The 21850-nt window shown below is 40.7% G+C and overlaps 1 protein-coding gene across 2 annotated transcripts in view; it reads right to left on the reverse strand.

The window, feature by feature from the left end:
* Positions 1–21850, reverse strand: part of p3h2 (prolyl 3-hydroxylase 2) — a 64647-nt gene that overhangs the window by 34622 nt on the left and 8175 nt on the right. Inside the window, exon 1 of one of the 2 annotated variants that reach the window (XM_011473865.4) lies at positions 18529–19093. The exons of the other annotated variant lie outside the window; for it this stretch is intronic. Within the exon in view, the coding sequence (XP_011472167.2) occupies positions 18529–18948 (420 nt within the window). The 5' untranslated portion in view covers positions 18949–19093. Of the gene's footprint in view, positions 1–18528; positions 19094–21850 lie in introns of those variants that run through there. 2 annotated transcript variants of the gene reach the window in all.

Genomic DNA, 21850 nt, shown 5'->3' on the forward strand with positions numbered 1-21850 from the left:
TTCACACTGCAGGGCTTAATGCTCAATTCCGATTTTTTGAAAAAATCTGATTTTTTTGCAAGGCCGTTCACATTTCCAATTAAATGCGAACTTTTATGATCTCCTGTGTGACCGTGAAATGACCCAGAAGTGACCCATATGCGCAGAAGAGTACTCAACGGTGAACGACGTCACTGTTGTTTGCGGAAGTAGCTAGTTAACAATGGATGTCAAGAACAGTGTTGTCAACAGCGTAGCTCTTTTTGTATTATTAAATTCATTTTCACAAAGGAGCCAGCACAATTATCTTCTCATTTTAAGAAGAAAATTAAAAAGGAGGATAGCAAGGTTTTTGGCCATAACTTTTGTGGAGCAGTGTCAGCCAAGTCAGTACAGAGAAAGGTGTGGGTGCGGAGTTGCAGCCAGGAGTGGTGGGATACTGATGTGAGGAGCCAAGATTGTCTGTACCCACGCTCCGCCATTTTGCTAGAGATTTTTTTCAAAAACCGCCCAGTTGCGATAAGATTCCTGGAGTTTGGCCTGAATAGAGTTGTCACCCCAAATATTAATCAAATGGGTGATCTCGCTTCCCTTCTACTGACTGGTCTCAGCAGCATCGTCCGCCATGGTTGATGTTTATGTTCTCGTTCCCGCCTACTTCAACGCAAAATGATGACGTTTGTAGCGTCTCAATGATATACGGGTCAGATTCATGTGGCCTGGCCGGTCAGACAGCGGTCGCATTTCAAAAGATTGGATACGTATCGGATTCAGGACCACATACCCAAGTGGCCTGGGTCGCATTTGAAAAGATCGGATCTGTGTCGTCCAGACTGTCATGAAAAGATCAGATACAGGTCACATAGGGGCAAAAAAATCAGAATTGGGTCAGTGTGAACATAGCCTTACACACGCAGCACGCTGACACACATACACACACTCATTCTACAACACCTATATAGTTAGTTCATTAGTTAGATAGTAAAGAATAAAAAATAGTGAGTTGTAATTTTTACTTGTATTCATTTGCGACGCGGCCACTGGGGGATTCTGAGGGGGGGTAACCGTGACACCTGCTGCTTCATCACCGCGGTGATCAAAAATCCTGCACCATCACAGCTCTACTGCTGAGTAGACAAAAATAATTATTCAACTAGTAATCTCTAGTTATCCCACTTAGTTAGAGGTAGGTTAAGATTTGAAACCACCTTTAAATTACCAAAATATTGAATAAACTAAAACTGTTACATGTTGTGCAACTGAATTTTACACAGTGGTTAGAGTGTGAGTAGTCTTTATTTTTAGTTTTTAGGAACACATCTTTATCTAGGATGCATGCTGCTTTTTTAATATGACATAACACAGGGCCACACGGTTTGGCGATGTTGAATTACTGCATTCTAACAGCTGCAGCTCCCTCCCTGTCTATGTGTGCAGTCTTGCAAGAATGCACACAACTCACTTGAACATCTGGGTGAATCCATCAAAGTGAGCCCCTCTGTTGCAGTAGGAGCTCATAGTTTACTCTCAAATTGTGATGAATTCCAACCTCTGAAAGTGGACACAATTTTTCCAGTTCTGTGAAGCGTCTCGATCATAAAAAGAAGAAAGAGGGCATTGCCAAAACCTAAATCTCATTTTCAGAGCTGTGACTAGAAACAATGCCAGCTGCACAAAGCTGTAGTTGACATCAGTGTAGTTCTGACACCAGATGACAGTAAAAGTAGTTTTGAGCTGAGACTACAGAAGAGAGGAGGCTGAAATATGGAAGTTTCAACTTTGGATTGTAGTTTTCAACTTTGAGGAGGGGGGTTTGGCACAAAGCCCTCAAGAGGGCAAACATTAGACATCTGTTTACTGAAATAACTGATCTCCTGAAAAATCTTGGTCTGAGACGACAAAGAATAATAAAACGTTTACAATAATACGTCCAGTCTCTGACAACATAATTTTAATTTGATTCAGATGGTTGATAGCTTTTTGGAACAAGTGCCTTAATGTTTCCTGGTAATTAAATTTGGGCCCAAATGGACTGTGTCTTTTTAAACTTGGCTTTAGGAAAGTAGGTATATGCAAGGTTTACTGATCCTCTGAGGGTGTGTGTTGGACAGAATCAAAACCTTCAAAAATGAGAGAACCAATAAAGTTGCCATTTAACACTAATAAAATATGAATAAGTAGTTCATCTGCAAAGGTGGGTTAAAAAAAAAGATCTGGGAATGTTTCCTGCTCTGGAGTTAAAAACTTCCATGACTATAGCCATAATACTAAAAATAAACTGTAAAATTCTTAAAGTAATGTCCTGAGTTAAACAGAATTTTGACTCTTTTTAGACCAAATACTGCTTGACTGTAAAAATAATCATGAAGCTCGGAAGAATTTGGTCTTAAAAATAAACAAAGTCAAAGTGATTTCTAATCATTTGAAGACTGATCCGCTTTAATTCTAAGATTTTGTCTGAATTTATTTACTACTTACTACATAGTGCACTATTTAGGGCGTTCGCCACTTTATAGGGCTGTCCAAATCTGTGATTTCAAATTTGAGTGCCCTAGAAATTTCACAGAAGTCTTCAGAAATAGCCTTCGTAATTTTTTTTAGGAATTTATTCCAGGAAAATGGAAATGTCTTATTTGCTGTTATTGAAAAAAAAAGTAGTGAGCATGGTGTCCGAATTGCTTTAATTGAAAATCGAGTTTTTGGTGTTTTTTTACGTGTCCTTACAGCATTTTTGACATGTTGGAGGACAAATATTAATAATTTAAGATTAAAACTGTATTTCTGAGCATTTCTTTTATCAAATCAGGATGAATCTGGAGCAGATAAAAAAAAAAAGACATTTGAAAAATTCTCCCTGCTCTGCTCCATTCTGATACATCTCCTTGCAGACAAAGAGATCCATGTCCGTCTTAGTTTTCTTCGTTTGAGCTGGACTCTGGCTTAAAACGGTGTGGGTGGAAAGCTCCAATATTGCTCACCATTTTCGTTGCGCAGGTAATGTTAGTTTGGGGTTGTGAGGGGCTGTAAGCTAGCAGGAGAGAGTGTAAACAAAGGGATGATGGGATATCAGTGGAGGCTTACTTCAGTGCTAACAATCCCGCCCACTAATGAACTACTGTTGCTCTCCACAAACTTTGTCCAAGAAAACAACACAGATTTTTTTTATTTTGGCAAAAAAAAAGGCATAATCGGAATTAAAAAAATGACCACTGGGAACGCTTTAACAATAGATCAAAAGATGACCAGACTTTAAAATCCAGGGCACTAGATAGACCGGCTCTACATATTTTTAGGGAGAAGGAAGGGAAATCGGACATAGCCTAAATCTCGAGATCAGACTTTTTCCACAAAGGAGACATTTCTTTTTCTCACTGACTCATTGTAATCACAAAATGAGCTAACTGTTACAGAAATTAAGTAAAAGAGGAAATGTTGCAAAACTTGGATGAGTCATGAGACCCAGAAACTCAAGCTTGTGCATTACCAGAGAGAAAAAGAAGAAAGAAAAAACAACAAGCAAAAAGCCAAAACAATGCAGGGATGTTTCAGTGTTCATCCATTTGGCTCAAACCCAATATTGTTTTCATTCCTTTTTGGATCCGCAACTTTCCTCTACAAAGATTTTACAGCTTCTTGTCTTCCAGCACATTTCGCTGTGGCCACAAACTGTCAAAGCACATTGTGGGTGTGACACAGCAGGAGAAGAGTTACACAAAGTATTCTTGGTGGACAACGAGGATGTTATCCAGAAGGGTCAGGGTTCACCAAAAGGCCCTGGGGAGCAGCTGGCCAACATTTCTGCTCTGACATTTAAAGCAGCCACACTTTATTCACCTTTGCAACAAATCTATAACTTACAAAACCAGCTTCTAGTCAAGGTGGTAAATGAAGTGGAAGCTTCAGGGAAGGAGAAATCCTTGAAGATGAAACGCTAACTGCACGATAAAGATAGGAGAACTGCCTGTCATGTACGTCTCCATACACAGTATGCTGGGTAGAACATTTTTTTATTGACATTTTTCTACCTCTGTACCTTAAGAAATCCATTTGACTGAATCATATAAACAGCTTTGATGAAGGAACAGCTGGCTAAAATACTGAAAATTTCTGTCATGCCACACCAAACTAACTTTTTTGTATGAGGCGTTATGAAAATTTTAACAGTAAGTTTTAACTATTTAAAAAAAAAGGTTGGCGTTTCCCCAGGTGTAAAAAATAACGATTTTTTCCTATAAATAAACATACTTTCTTTAAAATTAGGACAAATATGATCGGGTACAGCTTTCATAGACCATGTCACATAAAAGAAACTGATTTATCAAAAAACAAGTGAGCCTCTTAGATTTGAAGACACAAAACTGAAGTATTTAATGTGTTGCTTGGAATTGGAAAAAGAAATTATCCCCCTATTAATCAACTCTTATGATCTTGGAAAGAAAAAAGGTCTAGTCAATTTGATGAGGTCCTTTCACTGAGTCACATCTCTGATAACAGGATGACCTGGGGGAGGAGAGGAAATCCCCGGCAATCTGGAGTGGAAAAACACCACCAGGCCTGTTTCAACAAAGAGTTCAGGAAAACTCCACTAGATCCGTGCTACATAGACGTCATGTGTCAGGTTTTTGGAGCTAAATTTGTTTTTGTTTTTTCCGCTGACAAACAGAAGGAGCTGATTAAAAGGGCTGAAGAAAAGCAGCATGGTTATCAGTAATTTAGGCGTTGGAAGGCGTTCAAAAATGTGAGAAGTGGAGGTTGACCCATTGTTCATTCCATCTGACTCACTCTTTAGAAAAAAAAAAACAGCCCACTTCTACCCAACCCAACTTCCTGCTCATTATTTTCCCAAATAAAGGGGTGACGTACACATCTGTCTCAGATGGCCTCAATACTTGAGAGGTGACAGCATCTAAAGCAGCTATTTGTTTAGTTTACATTTCCAGAAGTTACTCCGATCTGCATCCTATTTGCTTATGAACAAAACAGAAATGGTAAAAGCAGATGGCAAAGGAATCTTCCATAATCATTCATCCATTAGCAGCAACATTTCTGTTTAAAAGACTACAGTCACATATCCCAGAAAAGCCACCACGCAGCCACCGAAATGCAAGTTTTGCAGCAAATTTGGCAGGTGGCCGCTCAGCGGTATTAGTAATCGAAAGGTGGCAGTCGCATTTTGACACACCACACGGTGGACACAGAGGATTTAAGAAAAACTTAAACAGTGACCGGAGGATTTTGGCATCAGTCATTGATGACAGACGGGTGGCAGGAAGCCATCAGCACAATAATTGACTGATAGGAGGGTCTCCATAATAGTCTGATGATAGACTGATTTCTGACTCCCAGCCACCACCCTCCCCTCGCGCTGCCGCCCCACTGCTACCATTCGATTGGTAGAAATCGTACAGTCGCAAATCGGGGCACTTGGTGAGGGCTGCTGACTTGGGCTGGGGGCCTGGCAATGACCACACGTCAATCAGGCGATCCCGGCAACTGTGGGTCTGGCATCTAAATAGGGAGACGGCAATAATGCTGTAGTGATGCTCTTCATCCGATGAAGACTCCTGCTGTGGTCGGACAGCTTGGACCTTCATTTTCCCGGGCACTGGGGTTTTGCTCTTGCTGGGTTTCTTGGGAGGCGTGTTGACAAGATTATAACGTGTGCTCAAAATCAGAGTTATGAATGACCAGTGGTACAGAAAAGCCCGCCAATCTCATTCATGACCACGGCAACAATTTTCAAAAGAATTCTGCTCAATAAAGGTTTACTGAGGGATCCACAAAGACAGGTTTGCACATCAAATCATCCTATTGTTCCAGTTAAGCGTCTCTCCTATTCTACTCTATGAACTACAGGATGAGTGTGGATGAATGACTATTTGGAGAATACATTTGGAAGTTAAGCCGGAACAGCTTCAAGTTCTGAGCTTAAAAAGCAACCAAGATAAAAACACTGTTCATGTTTTAAACACTACCTAATTCCAATTTCCCTCTTCAGTTTCCCAACTGTTTACGCCTTAAACTGATGCACTATGATAAGAGAATGTATAACCTTTTGTATTTAAATACAAATTCTGGTTGAGTCTTCCTCCTCCTGGTTCTTGGTGCGACAGAACCACCCCGCCTCCAATGGAAACCACAGCCAGACACTTCAGTCATGGAAAACATGAATGGCCAAGACTTCACTCTTTGCATGACCGGATGTTAGTGAAAACCTTACACTGCAAGTAGCAGAACAACGAACCCTGTATTAGTGACTGGGAGCCCACACAAGACAGGAGGAAGCAGAAAAAGTTGATTAAAAGACCGTCTTTGGAAAAATTTCCTCATTAAAGCAACCTGCTGACTGCTGCTCGACAGCTGCTCTGCCACAGGCCTGATGTGCAGCATAATGAGTGGCCCTGTCACTCAGAAGACCAACAAGACTTCACTTTAAAAGAAGACTTTCTGGTATTCTAATAATCCACAGCCTCATTTCCCCACCCCTTCTGTCTACAACAAAAGGGAACTTGTGCTTTCCATCATCGATGACATGTTAGCACAGCCTGCTGTGTTACAAAGACCCTACTGTACACTTTTCCAGCCGCTCATCTATATTATGGAATACATCATCCATTTATAAAGAATGACACAATCCTCAACTTTCTGTTTCTCCATGGACCATGTCCGAATTCCTCTTTCATGAGGAGAGGACGTGGAAGTCTTCAGCCCACAGCAGTGATGGCTTCTGTTTGTATCCCTGCTGCTGCCTGGAGACAGACCCACAAGGTGAGCTTCCAAGCTCTTTCTGGACTTGAAGCAAAAAACAAAAAAAAAGTTGTAACAGCTGCTTTGGAAATGGTTAAAATGTGAAAGATTTCTCGTAAACACTTTTAATCAATCTCATCTGTGCCAAGGCACACAACACTCTCACAAACATACACCACTGCCTTTTCATGCAAGATATTCTTAGAGCGTATAATTAACGAAACCACTATGACTGCTCTGCACAACTTCATGAAAGCTATCAAAGGAAAAAAAAGTTGCGTCTTACTTCATGAGGTAGGCCAGTTAAGCCACACGCAAATTATATTTCTGTGGATCTTTATATGTAAGCACTTTTTGGAGTCCGTGAAAAAAAATGTACAGCGAGGAAAGGCGACTAAAGCCAAATAAATGTCTGTGAGGAAGCTGCTTTAAATACAAAAATGTTCTTAGCTTTGAAAATGCTAGTTTATGCGCGTTTCGGGTTGCCGGGCTCAAATGTTACTACTAGTCAGTTTTCAGGCTCTATGTACAAAATGTGCGGCCATTGAACACAGTTTGGATGGATGGATGGATGGATGGATGGATGGAAATGCCTTTATTGTCACTGTCCACTTGGACAATAAAGTTGGAGTAGTCACCATTCCAGTGCAAAAAGAAATCAGCCGTTCTTGAACGCGCAACTCATGTTCAGTGTGAATGTAGCATTACAGATGTGGAGACAGAATGGACCCCTACATAAGCGTTAAAATAGTTTTATTTATTTTAAAGCTCCGTCATAACTTCAATGGTACAGATTTACAGTAATCAAAGGATAGATTTTAACTTTTTTAAAAGTTAATGTTATAAATAGGATTTTTTTTCTTGTTTTTTACCACATTTTCTCTCTTTGATCTTAAACTGTTGATGATAAACAATAATTTTGAGTCACATTTGGAAAAAAAGTCAGCACTAAATCTTTAAAATAAAGGAAAGATATTGTTTTGCTTTTGGTTTCACAAAATTTTGCTAAAATCCAAAGAACAAATAAAGTGTGAGCATTGTGCTTTTCCATGATTAAAAGAACTAAGGCTGACGCTACAGAACCTGAAGATTTTTTTAAATTTTTATTTAGAGGCTATAAATGTTGTTTCTCTTTCGGCTTTTCCCATCTGGGGTCGCCACAGCGAACGAGTCGCATGGGAAACTTGGCAATGTTTTACGCCGGATGCCCTTCCTGACGCAACCCTCTCAAAGCAGCCGGGCTTGGGACCGGCATAGAGGTAGAGAAGGGAACAGGGAGCAGCCCGGAGTTGAACCTGGGTTTCACGGATGGAATTTTTTAAAATCATTTATATCATCATTTATATTTTTTAAAATCATTTTTTCATGTTGAAAAAAACAAGCAGTTAAACAAATATATATATTATAATTCTGTTTTGTAATTATGGAGAGAGCCATGAAAACAAACACTCAGACTAGAAAAGCCTAATATTTAATCTGTTTACTTTCTTCATCCAAACCTCACATTTCTTTAACAGTTTATGTTTTAATTAATTTCATTAAGAGACATCGCCCATTACATTATTCTGAAAAACGCAACGTGTTCATTAAGGCATAAAGAGATTTAACCTAATTTGTCAAATTTTCAGGCTTAATGTACACATTTTTTGAAGGGCAAGTTCAAAGTTAATATGGAGAATACCATCTTTTCCGTATGCAACAAGGTTAACCATCGTTTAGGAGTTTTGCAGCTTGAAATGGTTTGATGGAAACATGTATTTTTTTTTATTCCAATGTGCTTCCTGTTTTATTTTGACAGCAACATAAAGGGAGCATTTCTTTCCTGTTGTTCTGCTGGTATGGAGCACCAAAACCCTTCAAATGAAACAGTTTATGAGAGTAGCTAAAATTCTTAACAGCTACCTATAAAATAACACATTAGCATGGCTCTGAATTAGTTAGTTCCCAGTTATCAGTCTTTATTGGATTGCTCATGAGTTTATCATTGTTTTGAATTTATGTGGAAGACGCCTGCCTTTGCCTTTTTATATAAATTAGATTTGTTCTCGGTAAACTTTAAGTCTCTCACTGTTTAACGACGGCAAAAAATGTGAAGAGAGAAGCTCAAATACAACTAGCATAAACCAGAAAACAAAAAAAGCAAGAAATTGTTATTAAACTATATGTTTGATTACTAAAGTCCGACTTGGCCTGACTTAACGCCTTGCAGTATATGCACAACTGTGTTAGTATGAATCATTATTATTGTCTGGGCCAATTCTTTGTTCAGTAGGTTTGGCTCATAGAGGCGATTTTGTTCGAAAATGATGCATCATGAGGTTTGGCACTGGAAACTGTTCATGTTTTACAAGTTTGATTTGTTTTTGTTTCTTCCCAACTAATTGACCAAGTAAACACATTTTAGAAGACCCTCAAATTGTCAAAGGGTGCCTTAAAAACGAGCCACATGGGTGATTTAGGAAATTGAGAAACATACATTTTAATGCAATAAGTACTAGCTAAGCCATGCAATCCGAATTATTCTCCTGCCCCTACGGCTTCTCGCTACCCCTCCGATTGTAGGGGCATTTGGAGAGGTAGGGTTGAAATAGTTTTTTTTAAGGGTGTTCCGCCTCGCGCTGTGCCATGGAGAAGCGCTTTTCTTTACGTGGGTGTGCGCTGATGCACAGAAGTTTACATTTAAAATGTAAGTAATGACTTTTTGTTGTACCATGACCTTTTGAAGGTTATAAAACCAATGTCTTTCTGCATTTCCAAGCGCTAGCAGCTCCGTGCCAACATAGCGGACCCACGACTATTGAATTCGAAGACACTATTTTTCCACAACTCTCCGTTTGGACGGCTGAATGTAGGGGAAGGGAGAAGCCGTAAGGGAAGAATTCGGATTCGGCCTTAACCTCATTTGTTTCACAAAACGGACTGATGGAGCTGACAGGCAGCTCTGTGTGTCAAAATTACTGTTGCTGAATTTGACAGATCCAAACCATATGTGGGGAACTGCCAGGCAAGTGAGAGGTCAACCATGACCAAGAGAAAAGTTCAAATCCCTCAAATTTGTATGTTTCTCAAAAGACAGATGAGTGGATTTGGGGGCAGACAATAACAATTGAGGAGGTAATGGGGGAGATTTTTGTGCAAATTAGGTTTAAAAAGAGTCTCTATGGCTGCAGTTTTAAAGTAAGCTGGAGACGTGATGTTCACTTTTCAAGGTTAAAATAAAAACATCTAACAGAGCAGGAGAACAAAGCCAGATCTATTTCAGGCGGTGTCGGCACAAACTCTACAGATCTGCTGTATCATGCCGCTCATGTCAACAGGTCACATAACGAAAGTATTTAGTGCAGAGTCACTGAGTGAGCCACTGGCCTCCAGGGTGACCACAGCAGAGCGGAGCTGGATAAGCAATCCACACCTCTAACTGGATTTTACAGGAAACAGCTGTGGGGTCAAAAGGTAAGAAAAAAGTTACCAAGAGAATATCAGTGATTTCACCCCAAGAGGGATTTGTAGTGATGAATAATCCATCTATGAGCTGTAACAGAGCAGAAAAGGCTGTCAGATCAAACAATTAATACAATTCTGTGTTTAGATTATTCTAGAAAAGGTAAAGCCTCATTCGACTTGCTGCTGCTCAACACCTTACTTTATTTTATGTTTTCAAAAATAATTATTTTCAACTGTTGCACACATACAAAGATCAAAAGAGAAATGATTATTTATGATAGAAGGATTCCCAACACATTTCTCTAAATTTCCATAGAGGAACTATGGTTCAGAAGACCAACTTTGATGAAAACTGCATTTTTGGTGTATTTGGCAAGTTTTTTTTAAAACCTTTTTTCTCAAGATAAGGGTATAAATAAAGACAATTAAGCTTAAAATTACATTTCTGGGTGTTTCTTTATTCAAATTACTTTGAATCATAGGCAGACGAAAAAAATGTGTTTTCAAAAATGTTGTTTTTGTTATGTAGAAAATAACAAAGCTCCCTGCTCCGTTCCATTCTTGTGCATAAATGTGTAACAAAGGGATGATGGGGGGGGTCTGGGCTCAGAGGCGAATTTAAAAAAAACAACTAATGATCTGCAGAAACCATCACCTAGAAATCGAAACAGGTTTTTATTGTTATTGTTATTTTATTGTTATTTTCCAGGATCCAAAGCTGATCATAGTGGGTTTTTAAAGCAGCAACAGGGGAAGCTGGGAAATAAAAATGTTGCATAGGTGACAATTTGGGCAACAAAGACAAAGAAGTCAAACTGTAGTGCATTTTTACATTTCTTCCAGGCAACTTTAGATGTAGCTCTTCAGATGCCACCAAATGAATCCATGCAGAAGCTGTTTGATCAAGTAAAAAAATTTGGAAAAAGCACAGTAGTACTCAGGAGATGTCCTCTATGTGCCCTACCCGCCAATTTTAACAGTGCCCTTTAGTACACACACTCTTTCCCCTACAACCATATACACTCCAACACCAATATACAAACAAGCACACACTCATTGCACAGGGAAGATGGGACCTCTCCAAATTTCCAACATTGGGTGAGCCTGGTCGGGCCATGTTTACAACGCTCTTCGGGGCCCTCCAGTTCTCTTCAGAGTCCACCTACTGGGCGGCCCCTGCCTTGCTCTTTCCTGGACCTCCTCCTGTGGGTGGGTGGCTGCCTGGAGAATGGCGCAGGTCTCCCTTGAGGCTCATACTTGAGCCTTCAAAGTTCAAAGTGGTGGTGGGCTGCTCGTCTGCTCTCCGGGGGTGCCCCCTGTGGTGGGCGCCCGTACGCAGCGGGGGAGCTGTTCGTCTGGCTGGGCTGGAGCTTGCACTCTCTGTGCTCCTGTGCCTCCCTGCTCTCTGGCATTGGGGGCCCCTGTGCTGGCCCTGGGCTGGGTGGCGGGCGTGATTTCCCGGCAGGTGGATTTCCTCTATCTGCTATACCGTGCGAGTGTTGGGAGGTCCTGGCTACCACCATAAATTCTGTTGGGGTCATGGTGTGGAGATGGCCGGGTACTCTCCCTCTTTTCTTACATTTCATCATTCACCCCAGCAGAACATAAACACTTACCTGAGCACAGGTCACCTTTGTACAAATAGATTACCTGATTGAATGAAATGCTTGACGTGATGATTTGCATGCTGAAGTATGTGCGTGTGAATAGTAGTTGTATTGTGCACATGTTGACATGTTGACATGTGAAGATTTTTGGAGCCAACAGCTTTGTTTGTAACATTTGTGTGTGTGGACAGGCCCTTTTAGACTAACATTTACACCTGACAGTAATGATTATCAACTTCTAGCAACTTTTTCCTTTACGAATCTACCCCCTCCCCCTCCTATAATCATCCCCCTATTTCCTCAACCCCCCTTTTCCCCTCTTTTTTTGCCCTTACCACTCCCCCTCTCTAACATCTCTCTCTCTCTACTTTCCGCGTCTTCTTTTCCGTCCGGACCAACAAAAAACGAATACAAATATATTCAATAAAAATAAAGTTTAGCCCAAATTACAAAGGGGGTTTATACAAATATACACCTTGTGTATCAGAGGATTCATATCATTTTACTGTTATAACAGTAAAACAGGTCCGATACAAGAAGCCTTCAGCTCTGATACGTTAGTTCAGCTGTCTGACAGGATAATTGCACAATAGCAGAGGACTGAACAGAATTTGTGCTTAAAAAATACTGTAAAACTAAATATCCTGTTATACGTTTTTACACTATTAAGTATTTATAAAATAGTTTGCCAGTTTGTGAAAAAATGTGCATTGTTTATAACTTTATAAATGGGGTGGATTAAAAATAAAAGTCAACGCATGAACGAAAAGCTGGCAAAGTTACAAAGAAAGTACAAAAGACCACTGGGAAACTACAAGTGAGATTTGAACATTTAACATAGACACACAAACCAAAGTTAACAAGCAAACAACACCACAGCTGCACTCATGCGTCACGGTAACCAAACAACAAGAACCCAAACTGTGATGGGTCCAGTCAACAGCTTGATCGTATCTCCCGTTTCATCCATGCACCCTGGGCAACACAGCCTTTTAACTCCCTCCAAAGATTTTCTATGGGGTTGAGATCTGGAGACTGGCTAGGCCAATCTAAGACTGAAATGCTTCTCTTGAAGCCACTCCTTCGTTACACAGGCATTGTGTTTGGGATCATTATGCTGGATGATCCAGCCATGTTTCATCTTCAATGCCCTTGCTGATAGAAGGAGGCTTTCATTCAAAATTTGACAATACATGGTCCCAATCATTCTTTCCTTTCCTTTTCGTTCTGGTCCCTTTGCTGAAAAACAGCCCCAAAGCATGATGTGTCCACCCCCGTGCTGTACAGTAGGTATGTTGTTCTTTGGGTGCAACTCAGCATTCTTTTTCCTCCAAACACGAGGAGTAGAGTTCTTACCAAAAAGTTTTATTTTGGTTTCATATTACCATAGGACATTCTCTCAATCCTCTACTCGATCATCCAAATGCTCTCTAGCAATGTGTAGGATTTGAGTCCCTGGCGCCGTAGTGTGTTATTGATTGTAGCCTTTGTTACACAAGTCCCAGCTCTCTGCAGGTCATTCACTAGATTCTGTGTGGTTCTGGGATTTTTGCTTACTGTTCTTGTGATCATTTTGACCCCAGGGAGTGAGATCTTGCAGGGAGCCCCAGATGGCGGGAGATTATCAGTGGTCTTGTATGTCTTCCATTTCCTAATAATTGCTCCAACAGTTGATTTCTTCACACCAAGTTGCTTACCTGTTGTAGATTCAGTCTTCCCAGCCTTGTGATTTTAATGCATTTTTCTGTTTTGTGAAGCACCTTGAATTACTATGTGTACGAATTGTGCTATATAAAAAAACTTGCCTTGCCTTGCGTGATTCCAAAAATAAGCTTTAAGTTCAAAGAGTGGGGGGGGGGGCAGAAAGGAGTCCAACAATGTCAGCAATGTGCTTTTCTTTAAAATCTTGTGATTTAAAAGCTAAGCTTCTCAAATACTTTTCTTTGTTTTGACTGAAACCCCCTCTCTCTTCTTTTTACTGCAAAGCTCCCAAAGCTCTCAGATGGAGGTGTGTGCGTGGTGGTGGTGGTGGGGGTGGGGGGGTCAAAACAGAGCTACTGAAGAACATTCTTGTAGAAGGAATGGCCCACATCTTTACTAACATTTATCTAAACCAGAACATGCTTATTTTTATTAATGGACATGAATCTTCTTTACAGCTTGAAGTGAATGAAAATACTCAAACCGCTGTTCTCGTAAAGTTAATACACTCACCAGGCAAAAGAAAACCCCATGTAAACTTTAGTGTCTTTCTGGAAGTCAAACGTGACAAAGAAACACACAGAAGGAGGTGCTTTCTTTGGTCAACACACACTTCTGAAAATGAACAGATGCATGACTTAGCTTTTTCCACCCAAGCCTCGAGATCTCCAAACAGACGCTTTGGCAAGAGAAATAATCTAAAAAAAAAACTGTAGGAGGCAGAAATTCTAATTCAGAGTTAGCAAAAACAAATTGAAGAAAGCTGGCATGCACGTCTTTAAACACCCAGTCCCACCATCTTTGGATCTATTTTTCAAAGCGTTCCCAGTGGTCTTTTAGTTTTGATCATGCCATTTATTTTGAGCCAAATTGCAAAAGACAGATTTCTAGAACATACAGGTAGTTCATGGAGAGCAGCAGTAGTTCATTAGAAATGTGCCTGCTGGTGCAGAGCAACCCCACCCCCCCTTCCAGTTGCTGAGAGCGCTCTGTTTACAGCCTCTCACACCTCCAGATAAACATTAGCAGTGCAACAAAAATGGCGAACGATACTGTAGCTATCCAGCCGTTCAGATTTGAGCCAGATTCCAGCTCAGGCAAGGAAAACAAAGACGTCCATGGATCTATTTGTCTGCAGATGGATGCATCAGAATGGAGCAGAGCAGGGAGCTTGGCGTCCGCCCAGCGTAGTTTCTACTAAATAAGATGTTTTACAAAACAGCAGTTTTCGTCTGCACCTATTTCACAATCATCTAAATAAAGAAATACTCAGAAATTCAATTTTGAGCTTAATTGTCTTCATATTTGTCCTCCAACGTAAAAATGAAGCTTTGGGACAATAAGTAAGCTGGGTTCTTGTGTTGCTCACTCTACAGCCCAGTCATCAATTAAGACTTCACTCTGAACCAATAAATAAATTCCCCGCCATCTTTTCTCATTATTATTGACCAAACCAACTGCCATAATTCTTCTCTTTAGTTTATGGCTGTACTGTTGTTCTGTTTGGACTTTTATGAGCCAACGTGTTGTAGAGGAGGTGATCTAATTAGGGACTGAACAATTTAGGCCCTCCACACATTCCTGTCACGTGTTATCCTCTTATATTCAGTCATGCAGAATGGCTAAAAAGACACAGCATCTGCCCCTTCAAGCAAAACTCACACATTTACTTAGGTTTTTGGGGACCCAACCTGTTCTGTTACATATATTTGTAACCTTTTAAGAAAAACCCCCATCCAATCACACTCATTACTGCAACATGGCAACAGAGGATATGTTTTAATGAAAATTCCCCAAATGCCATCCTAATAGTGTACCGTAATTCAACACTCATGGGAAGTCAAATCCACCACCCGCTATGTGAGAAAAAAAAAGATTAGACTTGTTTAAAACCTACATTGTGAAAAAATTTTAGACAAACGGAAACTAGAATGTTGAATAACAGGCTGTAAATTAAAAGAGAAATGATTCCGGGGTAAAGCTGTAGGGAATTATTGAACATTCACGTGATACATACATCTACACATGATCTTGACTTAAGATGATATGACTTGACATAACATCTTTGAGTTTAAAACCTGTAGCTGAAGCCAGCAAGTGGAAACAGACATGTTACCCATACGGTGCAGCTCCTGCTGTTATGTTTTCCTCAGCAGAGAGATTCCAGTAATTTGCTTCAGTTGAAGCCTTCTCACGTTCTGCACACTTAGGCAAGGTGGCTGACTTTAGCTAACAACACAACCACAAAGAAACAAGCCTCTTGCTGTGCTGGGATAATCTCACTCACAGAGGGCACTGAAACAGGAAGGACTCAGACTTTGAAGAGGGAATTCCACAAAAGCCACAAGTGATCAGCAGGTTTTGGAAAGTGTCCTGGGAGAGCTGGGCTTGTTCTCCAAACAAAATAAAGATTGTTGTGTTGTAATCTGTTCTCCATCTGAAAAAAAAAGGCCCAGAATGTTCTAAATTCCCACAACATCTCCTCATTTTTCATCATCGTTGCTCCTGCAGATGTCCCCAAGGCTGTCCACTCCTTCCTGAGGTCACAAGTGCAACTAAAACGAGCACCAAGAGAGAAATATGCGCAGAAAAATCCAGTTATTAAGGGGAACTTGTGAGCACTGATCCCAGAGAAGAACAAAAATAAAACACTAATAGTCTTCAGCATCGTAAAACGCTTCATAAATATTTAAACGCCGTTGGTCCAGTTGTGGACTTGTGATTAAACCAAAACTTTTTAATGACTTGAAACAACAATTTGTTTGTTAAAACCTCTTGAGATCTCAATCCATTTCAATTTTTCAAAATTAAAAGAAGATGTGGGTGAAGTTTAAAGAGTTTACAACTTTTTTTGCTCACTTTTTCATGCCTCAGCGCTTTTGGATAGATGACACAAACCATAATAACCATAAATGAGTTCGGCATAGCTCCAGAAACCTTTGACTTGACTTTCACAACCAGCTACCTAAAGAGCATCACTGCTGAAAGATTAAGAAAAGAGTGGTTAAGGATACAATCTCCCCTTGCCCTTATTTAGGTCTTTGATCATTCTGTAGAGGCTGTAATGAGAGGCGTGAGGCCATCAGACTTACCGGCTGCTACAAAGACCTTCCTGTAATACCCGCAAAAGGTGACACGCCTGTCTTTTTATAGAAAAGCAAACAAACCACAACAGGTAAATAAGAACTTTGCCAGGGTAAATGTTGGGCCAGTTTGGGACATACGCATTAGGCTGGGGCAGGAGAACAGCTGATGATTGTGCTGCGGCTTGTAAGAAACACGGCTGCAGTTCTCTCCACGCTCAGGAGGAGGTGTGTGACAGTCAAATCTTATTTTAAATTTAATAAAAAAAAGGCACAAATTTTTGTTTATCTTCTAAAAAACAGCAAGTATGAACAAGTCTGAACCTGACAGGTGACCCCCTAGACTGCCTCTCCCTGCCTGTGGTGGGATCAGACGGCTTAGCAGCGATGTGTTTACATATCACCACTTCATAAAGATGTCATCACTGCAAACGGAGGAAAAAGGAAATGCACTTCATTATGAAGGGAAATTCTGCTTTGCTGAAAGTACAAAAGGATCTAAAAAGCACACAGATGTTACAGAAATCCACGCACGCCAGCACAGAATCACACTTTTACAGCCCGTCAAGCATCTGTTTGTATGATCTATGCGATCATGTCTAGACAGGACTTTTACTCTTAATCTGACTCAGAACAAATAGAGACCATTTGAGCCCAGACAGTACGACTAATGGGCTTCCTTCCCCCTCAGAACAGTGGCAGCTGTGTGTCAGTACTGTAGTAGGTTCTGCTGTGAGCGGCACAGGAAGCTGTCTGGGTATCAGATACGTGTGAGGAGACGCTGCCAGCCTCCCAGCTGAGCTGTAAGCAGTTAAAAATGACTCAAGTTTTTTTTTTTTTTTTTGCTTCCCACCTCTGCAGCGTTCAGGTTCTGACATGAGTCAACTGATATTTTGTCATGGTGCCGGACACGCAGTGCACAGCTGCTGTTTGAATAAAGCATCTGCTGTGACGTACTGGTGGGGAGACAGGAAGCAGGGATTTTACCTCCCACGAAAAAACAGCTACACAAACCAGCTTTGATGCTGGAAGAAAAAAAAACCTAGACAAATTAAAAACATCTCACTTTGAGGACAATTACAGCCGAGGTACGATTTAGCCATGGGCAAGGGCTCCCCCCCTTAAATGCCATGGTTGCCCTCCCCAATCGTGATGTCCTGCAAAAATCCACAATTAACTAAAGAAATAAAAATGACAAAAAATGTAATAAAAATAAACCCAAAAAAAGCAATCAAAGGTGCAGGTCCCTAGCCCGGAAAATGTTGAGGGTGGTGTCAGTAAGACCATTATTTCATGAAATAGATAAGACCTATCAATAGGGGGAAGATATGGATAGATTAACTGATACAATGATGGGATGGGTCTTCTCTAAGCATTTTTAGGGCGTTTGAGGAACATACCACCCCAGACCTGCACCAGTAGTGGAGCTGGCTAAATTACAGCACGGATGCATTTCTTTTAGGTCAATCTTTTAGGCTGATCCTATGCCAGTTTCAGAAAATATAACCAAATGGGATGCAAGTCTTTGGAATTGTGAGTGAATACATTTTAATGTAAGGAAACTTATTTTCCTGCCTCTGAATGAGGTATTAAATGGGAAATCATTACTTTCAGGTAAAAATTAAAAAAATAATATAAATGGTTCTACAGTTAATAAAAGTGCAGCTGGACAACACAAATATTTCTGCTGTTGCCTCACATTTGGAGGGTAAAACTTTCTAGATTTTCCTTCTGTGCAAACAGGCTTAAACTACACAAATGTCGCTTTTCTCTTAGCTGATGTCCTCGATTTGAGATGTTCTTTTTTGCTGACTTCTCTGGCTCGGGTTGCAGACAGCAGCCTGGTGAAACAGAGCCCAAAGGCAAAGACTCTGCACGTGCTCAGCTTTAGAGCAGAGCAGCTGGCACTGCTTTACAGCTGTGCTTTACCTGAACCGGTAAATGTTCACCTGACTTCCTCCTCTTACCTTCTGATAAGCCAGCTGGAGAAAGTTGTAGGGGATCCTCCGGGTAAAATCCTGCACCACATCCTCGCTGACCTTGTGCAGAGACTGCGCTCCCACTTTGTCCTCCATGCATTTGTCCAAACATGCTGATCTCCGAAGCACCACGTCGAAGAAGCGCAGGTCCGAGAAGGTCCCATCAAACGGATGCTGGTCCTGGCACCTCAGCCGGCAGCGGACTTTGGTGCTGCGGAGCTGCGAGTGGCTGCGCAGCGCTCCCTCCATGGCGCGCACCGTTTCCTCATAGTCGCTGTTGTAAAACGCGCGCACGGCGTTGTCGTACAGCAGGTCGTGGGGCTGCAGGACCGCTGCTGCGCACGCCAGCACAGCTGACAGGACAACTACCGAGGAGAGCCCCGCTGCAGGCGGCTTTCCATGATCCATCCTCTGCCCGGACTGACTGGGAGACGGGCGGTCACAGCACAGCGCGCAGACGCCGTTCAGGCTCCATTAAACGGAGACGCTCAGCTGACCGAAGCGGCGGGGAAATGACTCGCCGCCGGGGACACTCATGATGTTATGACCCCCGGATCCGGCGCCGCTGACTCCGCCCATTAAAGCCCTGAAAGGCCACAAGCAGTGCCGTGCGCAGAGAATTTTTTTTTTTTTTTTTTTTGGGGGGGGGGGGGGGGGGGGGCAGGCGGAGACATGCTACCAAAATAATAAATAAATAAATAAATAAACAAACGAAAACATGGCTCAATATTGGATTGCATCTCATATAATCTTTTTATTAAAGTCTGTACCTACAGGGTTTTTCACGTGATGTCATCCTTTTTGGAGACGGCCATGTTGGGGATCTCAAAACTAACTGAGGACGACTCTAGAGCTCAGCTTTAAGGGAAAATGCTCCGTTATTGTGGTGCACATAGCTGTCACAATGGGTCAGACAGAGAAACTCAGTTGGAATTTTACGTTTGTCCAAATTGTGAAGAACCAGTGAGGCGACAGAGAATATGATGACAGAAATAAGGCATCTGTGGATCACCAGCCCAACAGAATGAAGAAGTTGGGAAATATCTGCATCTAAACAGCTAATTTTGTTGGCACTATGTTAAAAAAAACATTTTTTACAAATCAATGGTACGCTGGATAATGGATTTTGATTAAAATTATGGATATACAGTAAACCCTTGTTTTTCGCGGGGGTTACGTTCCAAAAAGAACCCATGATAGGCAAAATCCGTGAAGTAGAAACCTTTTTTTTTTTTAACAGTTATTATACAATTAAATACTCTATTATACATTGAAAAGAAAGATCAAACCCTTTTTTCACAAATACAAGTACTTTATAAACATTTTTTCCAACAAATAACTTCTGTACTGTCAAATAATAATTTTAATCATCAATGTGAACAGAAGGCTTCAAATTGCGGAGATTAGCCCCGCCCACCGCGACCCGAGTAATGGGATTAAACGGGAGGAAATTTAAAACAATTATTAAAAAAATACAAAGTACAGTGGGACAAATATTGACCTAGGTGTATTTCACTGCTCTTCAGACTAAGCTCCTGCATCCTGACTCCACTCTGCAGTGTTTTCTTCTTCTGAAGCCCGCGGTACAGCTGTGTTTGTTCAGGAGAAGAACATAGTGATTGGCAGTTGTTGTCGCTCTTTTTTCGATGGGTTTTAGAGAAACTCGAAATTGCAAGAGAATTTGCACTTACTCGTTGTAAATTTGGCAAGCAGATTTACGTACCTTTACAAATTAAACTGCAACGTTATTGACGCACAGGTAGAGAAGAAGCGGAGTGACTTTTTAGCCAATCAGAATGCAGAACAAAATACACTGCAAATCCGTGAAGTAGCGAAACCGTGATATGTAAACCGCGTTATAGCGAGGGATAACTGTATTCCAAAAATCAAAAAAAGTCAGCACAGTCAGACCTATAAATTTTGATGTTAGATCACATTTTGTGAACTCTTGGACTTTTACTGAAAGAACACTCCTTTTCTTTTGGTTCAAGTCAATCTCTGTGTAACTCCTCATGCTTCTGTTAGGTTTTGATGCCATTCACCATTCTGTGGGTAATTTAACATAGTTAAACTCAAGTAAAAGTTTAAATTACCAGTACACACCAAAAGTTAATGACAAAAACACCACAGCTTCTTTAGACAAAATAAAATCATGCTTGTTAAATAAAATTTAGAGTCTGTCTTATATCAATGATTAACATCAGTTTAACATCACGTTATTCAAGTCATGTGTTTTTAGTACCTTTTAACAGTTAGCGATGCAGTGCTAGACCTACTTATTGTTTAACACTTTACTCCACCCAGCTATCAATCTATTTATAGGAGTGACTAAATGGAGTTTTCAAGCCCATCAGTGGCTTTAGTCACTTGATCAGATTCGTACAGGTAAAGACCAGATGTTTCATCAGCATCTGGCAATTGTCGCCTCTCCCTGTGTTATAGTTCCCTTTGAATTGACTATCAAAACACAAACTGCTGTTCAAACCTGTTTTCAATATCAAACCAATAAACTTTGACATAAAATCATCATGTCTTATGGTTCACAAAACAAGTCTGCAAACTCCAGCTTGTCAGTCTTGATAGAAAGATATTTGTATTGAAATAAAATAAACTTTTTTTTGTTTTTGTTGAGACTAAGGTTGTACTCAGACTGGAAAAATCTTTTGTTCTGAATCGAGTCCTGAACCTTGCGTTTGGTCTGTAGTCAGACTGGCATCAAGTGGACACTTTTGTTACAGACCAAAGCTCGTAAACAAAACCATGTGACTAAATATCTCTTCAGTCATTGGCCAGGAACTACTAGGGTCGGTCAAGATAACATGAAAAAGATGTGCTGCACTTTACAATCTTATTGGAACAGTTGACTTATAAAAAATAATTTTTTAATTACTAGTTTTGAACCCTTTTTACTTGTTACTTAGGTACGGCAGAGTCGTGCAGCAAGGCCGTTACTGGCAAGAAGACGTGCTGTGTGAGCTTTTACTAAGAAGATGCTAGCAACTGCAGTGATGAGGAGATGTTGGGTATGAAGGTAGGCCGATAGGTTGAATGTTTATGATGTTTAGATTATCAGAAAACAGTGAGAAGCATTGTGTATCACATTACAAATTGTTCTAATGAGCCTGCATTCATTTGACCACATTTCAAGGAGTTGTTGTGTCTCATCCTTGTGGTGTTATGGTATTGTTTTAAGAGATTTCTGTTAGGGAACTAATAGGTAGCTTTTAGGATGACATCACAGCAGCGCCGGACACGTGCTGAGTAACGAGACTCAGAGAAGCATGTAAGAAGCATTTTTAGCAGTGTTAAA

Source organism: Oryzias latipes, chromosome 4, assembly GCF_053564925.1.
Source record: "Oryzias latipes strain Hd-rR chromosome 4, Olatipes_Hd-rR_3.1".
In the NCBI taxonomy this organism is placed as follows: Eukaryota; Metazoa; Chordata; class Actinopteri; order Beloniformes; family Adrianichthyidae; genus Oryzias; species Oryzias latipes.